General features: G+C 46.9%; 1 protein-coding gene across 1 annotated transcript; it reads left to right on the plus strand.

Annotated features, from left to right (window-relative positions):
• Window positions 1–621: 621 nt before the first annotated feature.
• On the plus strand, window positions 622–12,278 carry LOC117876230 (up-regulator of cell proliferation-like). Its single transcript, XM_034768175.1, has 3 exons — window positions 622–1,562; window positions 2,621–2,692; window positions 5,182–12,278. The coding sequence occupies exons 1-3, from the start codon at window positions 1,286–1,288 to the stop codon at window positions 9,882–9,884; spliced, it is 5,052 nt and encodes a 1,683-aa protein (XP_034624066.1). The 5' UTR covers window positions 622–1,285; the 3' UTR covers window positions 9,885–12,278.
• The last annotated feature ends 515 nt before the right edge of the window (window positions 12,279–12,793 follow it).

Consider the following 12,793-nt stretch of genomic DNA (forward strand, 5'->3'; position numbering starts at 1 on the left):
AAATAAGGCACACATTTTAAAAAAAGGTGAGAGTAATTAACCATTGGAACAGCTGATCCAAGTGGCGTGGTGGATTCTCCATCACTGACTATTTTTAAAGATTGGATGTTTTTCTAGAAGATCTGCTCTAGGAACTATTTTGGGGCAGGTCTCTGGCCTATGTTACACAGGGGATCAGACTAGATGATCACAATGGTCCTTTCTGGCCTGGGAATTTATGACTTATTCAGAAAGGCTTTCGCCCTGTCAAAATGTCCTCTGGGTCTAAAAAGCGGAGCATCGTGACCAGCCAATGTTAATCTTGATAAATTGTCCACAGTGATCCACCTAGGCCTGCATAACAATCACTAAGTAGCTCTTTTGGTGTGTGCACTCGCAGGCAAGGTTGGGTCTGTGGGGGAACAGACAAAGGGAGATACGCATCCCATTAATCACCCCAGCACAGCGAGGGAAGCCCGGGTCATTGGCTTTATCTGTTTCCTTGCACCATGCGCAGCTTGACACAGGCCCCACTTAACAGCCCTGCACAGCTTGACTGATGACCATCCCTTGTCGATTTCCCAACACCTTCCTTCCGCAGGTTCCAAACGGGAAGCAGTCACAGCCCCCTGCTTCTTATCAAACAGTACTGAGACGAACAGACTCGCATCTCGGGTAAGCTTCAAAACCTGGACTTAGACTCAATCCGATCCTTTTTTTACTTTTCCATTCCTTTCTGTTGGATTTTTGGCCCAGAGCATTGATCCAAAACATTCACCAGTTTCCAAACCTTCCTTGAGCCGGATTCTCCTCTCCATCACACTGATGTAAATCAGGAATGACGTCACTAAAATCAATGGTGAAAAACGTGTGTATGAGAGAGACAAGGTGGGCTTCTTATTGCCAGTGTCTTTATCTACCATAGATAGCAAGCGGGAAAGGGGAGGGCGTAATAATAGGAATGCAGTCATAATGCCGGTGCAAGGAGGAGCCAGCAGAATGGAGACAAGGGCTCAGATGCGTGTTTTGGAATTTGCATGGGGGATAGTAACCAGATGTACAGCGCTGGTTTTGTCGGGGGAGCTGGAGGAGAGAAAGGAGGAGCTTGCTTCGAGTCTAGTTCCGTACAGCTCTAGTTTCGTTTTTGCTCTCTCTGCTTTTTTTTTTTCTTTTGGTCTCTAAACAAACAACCTCTCAGCTTTCCGGAGCCTCGGGAAGAAATTTGCCCTTTGCGTGCGTGCAGCTGTTTCCTGACACACTCTGCCCTGGCCAGGCAGTGTGCACAGCTTTCCTCTGAGAAGGCAGGATGGCGAAGACCCTGAGAGATCATCTGCTGCTGACCCTGGAAGACCTGGGGGAAGATGAGCTCAAGAAGTTCAAGTTCAAACTGCACGAAATGCCACTGAAGGAGGGATATGAACATATCGGCCGTGGGACACTGAAGAAAGTGGATGTCATCGACCTCACTGACAAGCTGATCAGCTGCTACGAAGGAAATTATGCGGTGGAGGTGACCGTGGAGGCGCTGAAATCAATAAACGAGAGGGATTTAGCAGAGAAACTCGCCAAGGCAACAGGAAATGGTAAGTGGCAACCCCAGGAAAAAATCAGCCCCCCACCCTGAATATTCTTCACTCTGGATTTGCTTTCCTTTCTCACTCCCCAGCTGCAGTTTCTTTCCTTTCTAATGGTTTCCCCTCAATAAGTTTGTGCAAAGCTCTTCAAGCAGGAGAAATATCCCCTCTGACCTCTTTGTGCCTCAAATGCTCTCTTGATTTTCATTACAGCCATAGGGGCTGACTTTTCGTTTTCCCTGGGGATGCTGCACCCCTGCTCCACTGTGAGGCCCTGACTCCACTCCACCCCTTCCCCTGAGACCCTGCCCTCACTCTGCCTCTTCCTGCCCCTGCTCCAACCCCTCCTACGAGGCCCCCGCCTGCCCGCCACCTGCTGCTCTCTGCCCCCCCCCCCAAGTGCTTCCCCCAGTCACCAAACAGCTGATTGGCAGCCCCATCTAACAGCTGATCGGTGGCGCCTCTGAACAGCTGTGATTGATGGGTGCTGAGCACCCACTATGTTTTTCCCCCATGGGTGCTTGCACCCTGGAGCACTCAAGGAATCAGAACCTGTGGTTGCAGCTCTTTCCTTTCACTGGTTCTGGGATCATGACTGTCTGGGTTCTACTCCCAGCTCTGCCATCACTTCCCAGATCTGTGCCTCAGTTTCCCCATCTGTAAAAGGGAGACAACTATCCTGACCTTCCAATATAACGTGCATATTTTTCTTATTTTCATTTTGCTTTTCTTACCTATTATTTGAAACTTTCTGCACTTTTAGTCAATGCTTTTTTTAAAAAATAGTTTCCATTTCAATTGAGTCATCGTGTGGCTTGTGTCCAACTTTGGCTTACCCAAAGTTAATGGTGTAGTCTTCTACCAACAGTTTCCACCTCCCTGTTGTGACCTGCTTGTGTCAGATTACTTTCATGGAATTTTAAACAGTTTGTCATCATGCTCAGATTGTTCCTAATAAAACCAAAGGTGGGGAAAATGCAGACACACGTAAGTCGCTAGAGAAAATGCACAGAGATTATATAAACATAGAACCAATATGTGTTTGTCTCTCTGATTTTCTTTGCTAGATGCTTTAAACTCCAAACAGGAATCAGACACTCAGCAAGATCCAGAGTTGGAGGAGAAAGATCTTTTTAAAGGTAGGTAATTCCTCTTCTGTATCTAGATAAACACATTTATGGAATGACTTTCAGTATGAGTTGATTCCCAGCAATTTTAGCCCATAAGGCATGTGGCAGAGTGGGGATTGAACCCAGATCTTTTATATCTTAAGACAGTGAGCAACCCACTAGCTATAACAAGAGGTTTGCTCTAGTAGACATGCTTTAGCACACTGACCAGTCTGGGCGAGCTAGGCAGGGGGAGGCTGAATTTGAGTCCTGCCAGGGCTGGTATGTTAGTTAGACACAAAGCTGCTGGGCAGCGTCAAGACGTAGGTGTCTGCGCGCAGGCCCAGCTGCCGAAACTGAGCTGCCTCAGGGACTTTACTGGTGGAAACTTGGGCACCTCGGGGATTTGGGGCACCTACAGCATAAGGCAGCAGCTGGGTAGAAGTTTTGTGAATGCCAGTGGTGCTAAAATGTTGGTTGTAGGTGACTCAGTCCCCCTTGTGAAATCTGGTAAGCGCCTAGCCCTTCCAGGCTAAACATGGCCATTTCCATAGTCCTGGAACTTAGGAGAGAAACTGGGAAGAGATTTCATGGTTGGCATCATGACCAGGACTTGAACAGTCAGACCTAGTGGTCAGAGCTGGAGTCAGGCGTCAAGCCAAGGGTCAGACCTGCACGAGAGTCATAGACCCAGGGCAGGTATCACAAACAACGTTGGAAGGCAGGAACCAGGAGCAAGTCAGGGAAGCTGGGCTCAGGGCTCGGCGAGAAGGCCGAGACCGACATAGCAGCCAGCCAGGAGTTCACCTAGTTGCACAGACAACTTCCTGTGTCTCTTTCTGGCTTAAAAAGCTCAGCCGCTCCTCCAATCATGGGCGGTGCTTCTGGTGGGGCTAGGGTTCCATTAGTCATTCTCAGCCCATCACTTACTAACAAGTGGCTGGATGAGGGCCGGGATGCGAAGGCCACCTGGGGACCGGCCTTCAAGGCTCATGGAGCCTCATGGTTGGAATGAGAGGAGAGAGAGCAAAATTTCCAACTGCATGTTTTGTTGGAAGCACCTCAGGGCCAGAAAAAATTAGGGTGAGACCCCATTGGTTTGAGTTGATACTTTTTTTTTTTTTGCTTTCATGACAAAAATGTCCCCCCAGTTCATCCCAGAGAGCGCTATCTACTGGTAAAAAGGAAGCAAAAAAGGGGGCATGAGACCACAGAAGTGGGTCAGTGTGAGAGACAGCATCCCAAATTTCTCTATCCGTATTTGAGGTATGAATACGCATCACTCCTTAATTGAAGATGTGACCCTCATCACATTCGCTTTGACTGTATGACCATATCTGTGTGTGTCATGAATGTGAAGTAAAACAGAGCATGTCACATTAAGGCAGCTGGCTTCCCTTTCTCCATCCAGTGGTGTGTGCATGTGAACGGAAAAGGTCTAGGCCTAGAAGGGGAACTCAGTGTGTTTTGGTTTGGGTTAGCAGCAGTGGTGGCTGTCTGTTGTAAATGCATTTTGGGAAGCAAACTTTGGCCTACAGCAGAAATTAGTTTTTTTCTTTTTTTAGCTATGTTTTGAGCGTATCGGCTGCTGGAATGGGGTTTAATTGTTGAGGAACCATTTTCTAGCATGGACACTGAATACAATTGAATCTTTCTTATTTTAATGGAAACATCGTGTCATGGTAAGAGTCAGTGTAATGCCTGTTGAAGCACTAGATTAACAGTACTTCTGTCAATAATTTGACTGGAATGAGATTGTAAAAAGGAAGGCTTTGGTATGTCAACTTCCAGTTTCCTAGAGTGTTCATGCCAGGGGGAACTTGTGTTCACATACTAAGGGCTGGTCTACACTAATGCTGAAAGTTGATCTAAGTTACACTACTTCAGTTACGTGACTGAAGTTGATGCAACTTAGCATGGTATAGACATCACTGTAAGTCGACCTATGTCGATGGGAGACACTGTCTCATTGAAATAGCTTCTGCCTCCCGGGGAGGTGGAGTACAGATGTTGACGGGAGAGCGCTCTGCCATTGACTTACTGTGCCTTCACTAGACCCACTAAATCAACACCGCTGTATCGATTTAGCCGGCAGTGCAGACATAGCCTAAGAAACACAGGCAAGAAAATGCAGCTTTTTGCTCTGAACCACCCTTCACAAGAAAAATAAAGAAAGGGGAGATTTGAAATCAATACGGAAAGTGCACTCAGAACACCACCCAAGGTTGGGTCATTGTTAGCAGAGCTTGAACCTGGGACCTTCGATTTAAAAGCATGACTCTCCCCTGGCTAGGCAAAAGAACCCAGTTTCCATAGCCTGGAGGCTATAGCAGACTCAAACTTCCATATGTGTTCCAGGTTCTAGTGCAGGAAAAAGAGCCAGACTGCATTAACAGGGGTTGCAAACAGATAATTCCCACCACTTCACTGATACATGTCAGAATAAACACGTTCAAAACAGGTATATTTAATACCAGAGGGATTCTGAAACCTGCTCATGCTTTAACCTCTTTCTGCAGAGAGAAGGGGAGCACTCCAGGACCTCCTGGCCAAGCTGAAGATGGAGAAGCACAGAAGCACGAAGCTGGGGTTGAGAGATCTCCAGGAAATCCACCCAGAAAGTCTACAGAACTGGAGTCCTCGAGCATTAGGGGATTTACCGTGGCATTTTCTGAGGAAGGTCATAGCTTTGAATGGGACCGCCAGAAACACAAGCTTTGGGCAGGGAGCATCTGCTGACAAAACAAGCAGTGATGACAATGGGGGACAAGGCGATGGTGGCAATGTTCTTCATTATAGCAACATGGACGCTAGAGCTTCTGTGCACCCCCTCGATGTTCTCTGTGCCGTTCTGCTTTGCTCAGACAGTTTCCTACAGCAGGAGATCCTGTCCAAAATGTCCATGTGCCAGTTTGCCCTCCCTCTGCTGCTCCCTGCCCTCGACACCCCCAGGTGCACCCTAATGCTGTGGGCCATGAGGGACATTGTGAGGAAGTGGAGGCCGCACTCCCTGGCAGAGAGCAGAGGGTTCAGAGAGGAGAGCCTGGTGCTCACAGCAATGCCAACCATTTCCTTTGTGCGGCTGGGGAGCTGCAGCTTCTCCAAATCCAAACTCCTCAATGAGGTTCTCAGCCCCTCCCAGCAGCACCACAATTTCTTCATCCATCGGGACATGGAGTCTGGGAACGTCCCTCGGGAAATCGCAGATGGGCTGGTCGAGATTTCCTGGTATTTCCCTGCTGGAAATGAGGATTCAGATCTTTTCCCAGAGCCCGTCGCGGTTACAAATCTGCGTGGAGACATTGAGTCCCACTGGCTGCAGTTTCGCTTTTTAACAGAGATCTCCTCAGCAGTGTTCATATTAACGGAGAGTATCAACGAGAGAGAATACGCACTGTTATCATCTCTGCAGGGATCAGCCACTAAATACTACTTCATCCTCAATTACGAGTCTGGCAAACAGAGTGAAACTCAGGAATTCCTTAATAAATTAGCACCAGTGCTGAAACTGAGTAAACAACATGTCCTAGAGAAAGAAATTGGGACCAAGAAAGAGGAATTCATGGAAAAGTTGTGCTCTGCTATAGGAAGTATAATGAACGATCATCACAAGGACATGAATATGGAAGGCATGGCTGTGACCGCACGTGAACTCGGAATCCATCTGGATGAGGACTGTGAGGAATGTCAGAGAGCAAAGAACCGCGTTAACGAAATCACGGCAGAAATAAAAGATGTTGGAAATTACAAGAGGCAAACACTGCAACTGCAAGGGGACCTGTGGAAGAGCTTAAGCAACGTGGAAAGAGAAATGTGCAGATTGAAAGGACAAGGGGACGTCCCCACAGAAGAATATAAATCTAGGCTGAAAGAGAAATTGTTGGAGTTACGTACACAGCAGAATAAATGTGACCTTACTGATGGTTTGACTAAATTTATCAGTGGAATAGGAACACTATCTCAAATGGAAATACGCTACTTCCTGAAATGCATGAAATTTAATTTAGATGGCATTGCTAAGGGGAACCGTCCTAACTTGCAGCCTAACGAACAAAAGCTACCAGAACTGGATGAATCCATCTCTGCCAGTTCCCTAGGAGTGGAGCATTTCCTGCGTGAGTTGGGGCAGTTCTACGAGGCTGAACACTCAATGGTGAAGGAAGGCAAAATGGGAAAAATTCAAAGGAAATTCATTCATTTCCCGAGGTTAGCAGCTGACCTGATGCTGGAAGGGTTTCCCATGGAGCTGATCGATGGAGATGTATCCAACATCCCACTGCAGTGGGTGACAGATGTTCTGACTGAGCTCCATGCCAAGCTGGGGGGAAAGTCCAAAATGCTGGTTTTAACGGTGCTGGGAGGGCAGAGCACTGGGAAATCCACCCTCCTCAACACCATGTTCGGCCTGCAGTTTGCAGTGAGCAGTGGCCGATGTATGCGAGGAGCCTTCATGTCACTCATTAAAGTGGCAGAGAACTTTCAGCAGGAACTGGGCTGTGATTTCATCCTTGTAATAGACACAGAAGGCTTGAAAGCCCCTGAACTGGCCAAACTGGAGGACAGTTATCAACATGACAGTGAGCTGGCCACACTGGTGGTTGGACTGAGCGACATAACCATCGTTAACCTGGCCATGGAGAATGCCACCAAAATGCAGGATGTTCTGCAAATTGTGGTCCATGCCTTTCTCAGAATGGAGGAAACGGAGCACATGCCCATCTGCCAATTTGTGCATCAGAACGTCAATGATGTAGCTGCATATGAACAAAACATGAGAGACAAGAAATATCTTGTGGAGCAGCTGAATGAAATGACTGTAGCTGCAGCAAAGATGGAAAAACTACAGAAAGAAATTACGGTTTCTGACATTATGGACCATGATCCTGAGAAACACAATTGGTACATCCCCAGCCAGTGGCATGGGGACCCTCCAATGGCACCAGTGAACACTGGGTACAGTGAGAGTGTGGGGGGGCTAAAGAAATGCTTGTTTGAATTTGTAAGACAACATTCACTTAACACCATTCCCAAAGACATTCCCCAATTTATCGAATGGGTGAAGAGTCTGTGGAATGCTCTAAAACATGATGACTTCCTCTTCAGCTTTAGAAACCCCTTCACAACTGAAGCCTACACCAAGATAGCTGCAAAGTCTGTAGGGTGGGAATGGGAGTTCCGCAAGGAAATGAATCTGTGGGTAACTGAAAAACAAACTTTCTTCCAGAATCAACCTCCAGCTAAATTAGATGCTCATGTCCTGACCAACTTAACAAGTGAGACTCAGCAGAAAGTGAGCTGTGAATCGCACAGGATTTGGGAGCGGATTCAAAGTGCAGCAGTAAAGCAGTCAGTTAGAGACAAGAACACGGGAGATTTTGTTAGGTATTCACGTCCGTTTGCACATCACAGTTCATGTTATTCACGTGCCATTTGTTCCAATCTGGTGACTGCCAGCAAAGGATGGCGAAAGAAAAACACGATTCAGGCTACGTGCATAAAAACAATTGAAGGTGAAATGGACATGCTTTTGGAAGACTGTAAAATGAGAGAGAACAAAGTAGACAACAAGGAACTGGAAATGGAGTTTGAGGAAATGTGGAGTGAGACAGTGTCAAAAATACGGCTCGGCTGTATGGATGAAAAGCAAATTTATCAAGACATTGAGTTGCTGCTGAGAGAGGACCTGGCAAAGCAGGGGAATCCATCCAGTCTAAAGCTACAGGAATACAGGAACTTATTGAATTATGGAACAAAATCTTTCATTATGAAAAAGGAATACTTAGATTTACCATGGATTAAGACCCTGAATGAATGGTTCACACAGGAATGCTGGCATAAAACAGAAGAACTTGTTAAATCATTAATGGAACAGTGCAAAGATTATATTAGAAATATAGCAGACAGCGAAGTAGATTATGATGAAATTTACAGCAGAAATCTGTTGAGGATGATCAATGAGAGGCTTCAAGAGGCAGACGTTCAGGAACTTCACACGAGCGCTTGCTTTAAAGTTGACCTGAAGCTTCACATTTTGGGGGAAGTGGTTCCTTTATTAGAGAAGATGCAAGCAAGCTTCATCAAAGAAAACGATCCTGAACTATATCTGGAGAAACTAAAACCGCAGTATCTCTCCACATTTAAAGATCTTTATTTGGGGAAGGATTCCTGCCAAACAAGGGCCAGGGATTTCTGTCATTGGTGTCTCAAACCTGCCCTGGTGGACTATGTGAACAACAGACTTGGGTTAGAAATAGTCGATGACATTCTCAACAGTGGACAGTATGATGAATATACAAACCGAAGCCTTTTCCAGTTCACTGTCTTGAAGAAGCTGCTGAAATATGAAAACTTTGACACCTATATCCTATACATTAATAACTATGAACGTTTTGTCAAAATCTGGGTAGAGGGACACCTGCTAGATCGCTACAGCCAGACAGCACGGTTGCGACACCTGGAGAAAGAGATTCTGTCCTCAGTAATAAAACAAGTCAGGACTGCTTTGGAGTCTCTCAGTGACAAAAGCACCAGCACCAGTGACTTTTTAGACACATTTTGTGGAGAGTTACAGAAAGACTTGGTGATTTCCAAGGACCATCTAGCAGTGGTGCGGTTTAAAAACACGGCAAATGCTGCACAGTTTTCGGCTCACGTTCAGGCCATCCTTTCCGAGCTGGAAAAAGAAACCTTAGCTGAATTTGAAGAGTTGAAATTTGAATCCAAACTCTCCAACCTGTCCGTGAAGCCCCAGGATGAAATCTTCAACTGCGTGTTTGGCTGCGGGAAGCAGTGCCCGTTCTGTAAAGTCCCCTGTGAAGCAGGATGCATGGATCATACGGAACACTTTGCTACAGTCCATCGGCCTCAGGGATTAGGGCAGTGCAAAAACAAACGGACAGGAATGCTTGAGTACTCTTTGTGTTCTTCCGATGTGGTTTCCAACGCTGTATTTAGGAATTCAGAAACGGAAGAGAAATTTCATCCCTATAAAGATTATCGACGATATTACCCAGAATGGCGCATCCAGCCCGATCCCAGCATCGACACTTCTGACTACTGGAAGTTCGTTTTTAACAGGTTCAACTATAAGTTTGCTAAGAAGTACAAGGCTAAGCCAGCAAATCTGCCGCAGGGTTGGAAAAAAATAACCAAGGAGCAGGCGCTAGAGAGCCTAGAGGAAGCATTTAACATAAAACAAAAAAACAGCTCAGAGTCTTTTTAAGTGGGATGGACATAGGCAAAAAAACAGGGTGTGTTTGGGGTTTTTTGTTTTGTTTTGTTAATTGCATGCAAAAATATCGCTTCTTATGTACATATTTCTTTAGCTCATGAAAATCATGATTATGGGAAATCCTAAAGAGATGTGGCTTACTTGCAGACCGAGCACCACCTGGACTGATCTCTGGCTACATCCTTCAGGTGATGTTCAGGTGGTTATTCAGTTTACGTCCATCACTAGCGATATTGTGGTGCCCACAAGATCACTGGCCACGTAGCAACATTCCCTGGTAAATACCTTTTAGAATTTGTTGGTCTTCCATCTTAATACTACATCCATGCCAACAAAGCCACCGAACCTGCAGCCATGCTGATGCCGGCAGTTGCTGGGTTCAGCTTCACATGTCCTCATTGCCGATCAAGTCCTGCCACGGGATACGGAGCAACTGAGGAAGAGAACTGAAAACTTCAGTCCGGTGTCCCTTGGTGCCCATGTTTCACCGCCGTACAACGGAGTTGCCATAACTGTGGTTCTGTAGGTCCACAGCTTCGTAGCAAGCTTGCTGTTGTGATCACAGAGGCCACTGAAGGGTCCGAAACACGGCAGCAGATTCTGTAACAAAATTCAGAGTTTCTAAAGAGAGTTCAACAGGGAAAGATTTTTTCCCCCTCACATTTTGCATCATGGTGATTTATGACAGAATTGAAGTGAGGAATATGCAAAAATGCAGCTCTGTAATTAGCATTTTTAAGCATCACCTTTGATCTGCTTCGGCCTGGTCTACACTTAAAACTTATGCCGGCATAGCTACGCCAGTCAGGGGCCTGATAAAACCACAATCCCTAGTGACATACTCATGCCAACAAAACTCCAGTGAGCGCCACCATCAAAAGGGCATCTGGGCTGTAGCCCCGCCATGCTCCACCTTGAGGCCGTCCTCCTGCTTGTCCTCTTCCTGCCCCTGCTCCGCCTCTTCCCCCGAGGACCCTCCCTGCCCACCGCTCGGGGTGGAGAGGCACGAACAGTGGTGGGGTAGGGCCACAGGGGAGGGGGCGAAGAGTGGCAGGTGTGTGGGCGGAGCTTTGCGGATGGGAGGCCAGGGCTGGGGTGGAGTTGGGTGAACACGGGCGGGACCTCAGGGGAAGGAGGCCAAGTGGGTGTCAGCCTCAGAGCAGAGCAGGGGGTGGGGCCACGGTCCATGTGCCAGTGTCTCCCCCAATTTCTAGGGAGCTTCCGGCACTTATGCCGCCCAGCCTCCCCAAACGCAGGAGTCACGCACCGCCTCTGCTCCATTGCCACAAATTATCCACTTCTTATCTGGAGGGAGCAGCTCAGTCTACTTCCTTACTAGGCAATGTGTGATCCAAGGCGGTATAATGTTTAAAATTGAGATTTTTTTTTCCAGCTAAGTAAAATCATGTCATGTTTAATGAACAATTGTAATACAATTTCTGTAACATTTGTTTTCAAATTTACGTTGGCTCTCTTCCCCTCAGAATTCTTTATTCCTAACCTTTATATATGATGACTCTTGAACAATGATAAAATCATCTTCCCTCGCTACCTGAAGGATGTGCTGAAAAGGGAAGAAGGAAACTTTAGATCCTATTGGGTAGGAACATGGAGAAGGCCAATGATTGGGAAACTTGAGGAGAAACTTGCATGCGTTTAAATAGGATTAATTTTTAAAATGCCCCATCGACTACATTACAAAATCCTTTTAAAAGAATCAGACATCTTTTATAAATGCTCATATTTTGTTTGCTTCTTTGATCAGTTCTCAACAGCAGCCAACTTTTCTTCAGCGCTAAAACCTTTGCTTAAAATGAAAGCTGAGGTTTTGCTGTAATCACATGACTCCTGAAGCTGAGGCACTAGTAATGGGCCTATAGTGTTTATGTCTTGATCCATTCCAGTTCCTGAGCCCTCATTTCTCTCATGCCACGGTGGTGAGGCTGATGACTCCCCTTCTTATCAGCAGTCCTTCAACTTTATAGAGAGTTCTTTATTATAAGAAGTATGTTATCATTTGAGTCACACTGGAATTGCTGTAAAATCTAGAAACATACACCAAATAAACACAACCCTCTTACAGTACACGGATGGGCTAAGTCTGATCTTTGGCTGAGTGATCCTAAAGAACGCTATCGGTTTGTTCACAGGGTGGGCCCATTTTGCATAAGCAGCCTGAAAGCAACCTAAACGTTTCAGAAAATCGTGCAGGCCGAGCTCCCCCGTGTTAGAGCAGGTGGGCCAAGCTGAGCTACTTAAAGGGCTACATCTAGGGCTATAAGGCACGTCTACATTGCCAAGAAAACCCTGAGGCACCAGGTCTCACACAACCCAGGTCAACTGGCTCTGGCTCCCAGGCTAAAAATAGCCATGTAGACGTTCCTGCTCGGGCGGGAGCCCAGACTCTGAGACCCCTCCCCAAGTTTCATAACACGGGCTCCAGCCCAAGTGGGAACATCTACATGGTTTATTTGTAGTCCGGGTGTCTGAGCCCCGTGACCCCGAGTCAATTGACCCGGACGCTGAGACTCAGGACTGCGGGTTTTTCTTTGCAGCACAGACATACCCAAAAAGACCTGTCAGTGGCAGGGGCAGCCTCAGAGTGGTGCTAATTCCTCTGGTGGCTCCTGGGAGAAGGGGCCAGGTGCCCGGGGAGGTAACCCTAGGGCCGGCATTCCAGAAAGGGAGCAGAGCTGACTGGGAGTGGGACACTGCAGGAAGCAGGCTCACCAGAAACCCCTGGGAGGCCGTGAAGCCCTAGGACAACGCTGGGCTCAGTATCTTCACCAGAGCACAGCCCTACGGGGTGCAGGTTGGAGGCCCCCACTTCCCACCCCCACCACATATTCCCTCATCCTGCACCATATAAGAGTTAAGTCCCTGCATACTTGATAAGCAGA

The sequence above is a fragment of the Trachemys scripta genome, chromosome 4 (assembly GCF_013100865.1).
Source record: "Trachemys scripta elegans isolate TJP31775 chromosome 4, CAS_Tse_1.0, whole genome shotgun sequence".
Lineage (NCBI taxonomy): Eukaryota > Metazoa > Chordata > Testudines > Emydidae > Trachemys > Trachemys scripta.

Bases quoted from the DNA above. Each gene is read 5' to 3' on its own strand.
- LOC117876230 (XM_034768175.1), top strand. From the start codon at position 1,286: ATGGCGAAGACCCTGAGAGATCATCTGCTGCTGACCCTGGAAGACCTG. The intron at 1,563-2,620 runs GTAAGTGGCAAC...TTTCTTTGCTAG, and splicing joins CGCCAAGGCAACAGGAAATG to ATGCTTTAAACTCCAAACAG. The intron at 2,693-5,181 runs GTAGGTAATTCC...CTCTTTCTGCAG, and splicing joins GGAGAAAGATCTTTTTAAAG to AGAGAAGGGGAGCACTCCAG.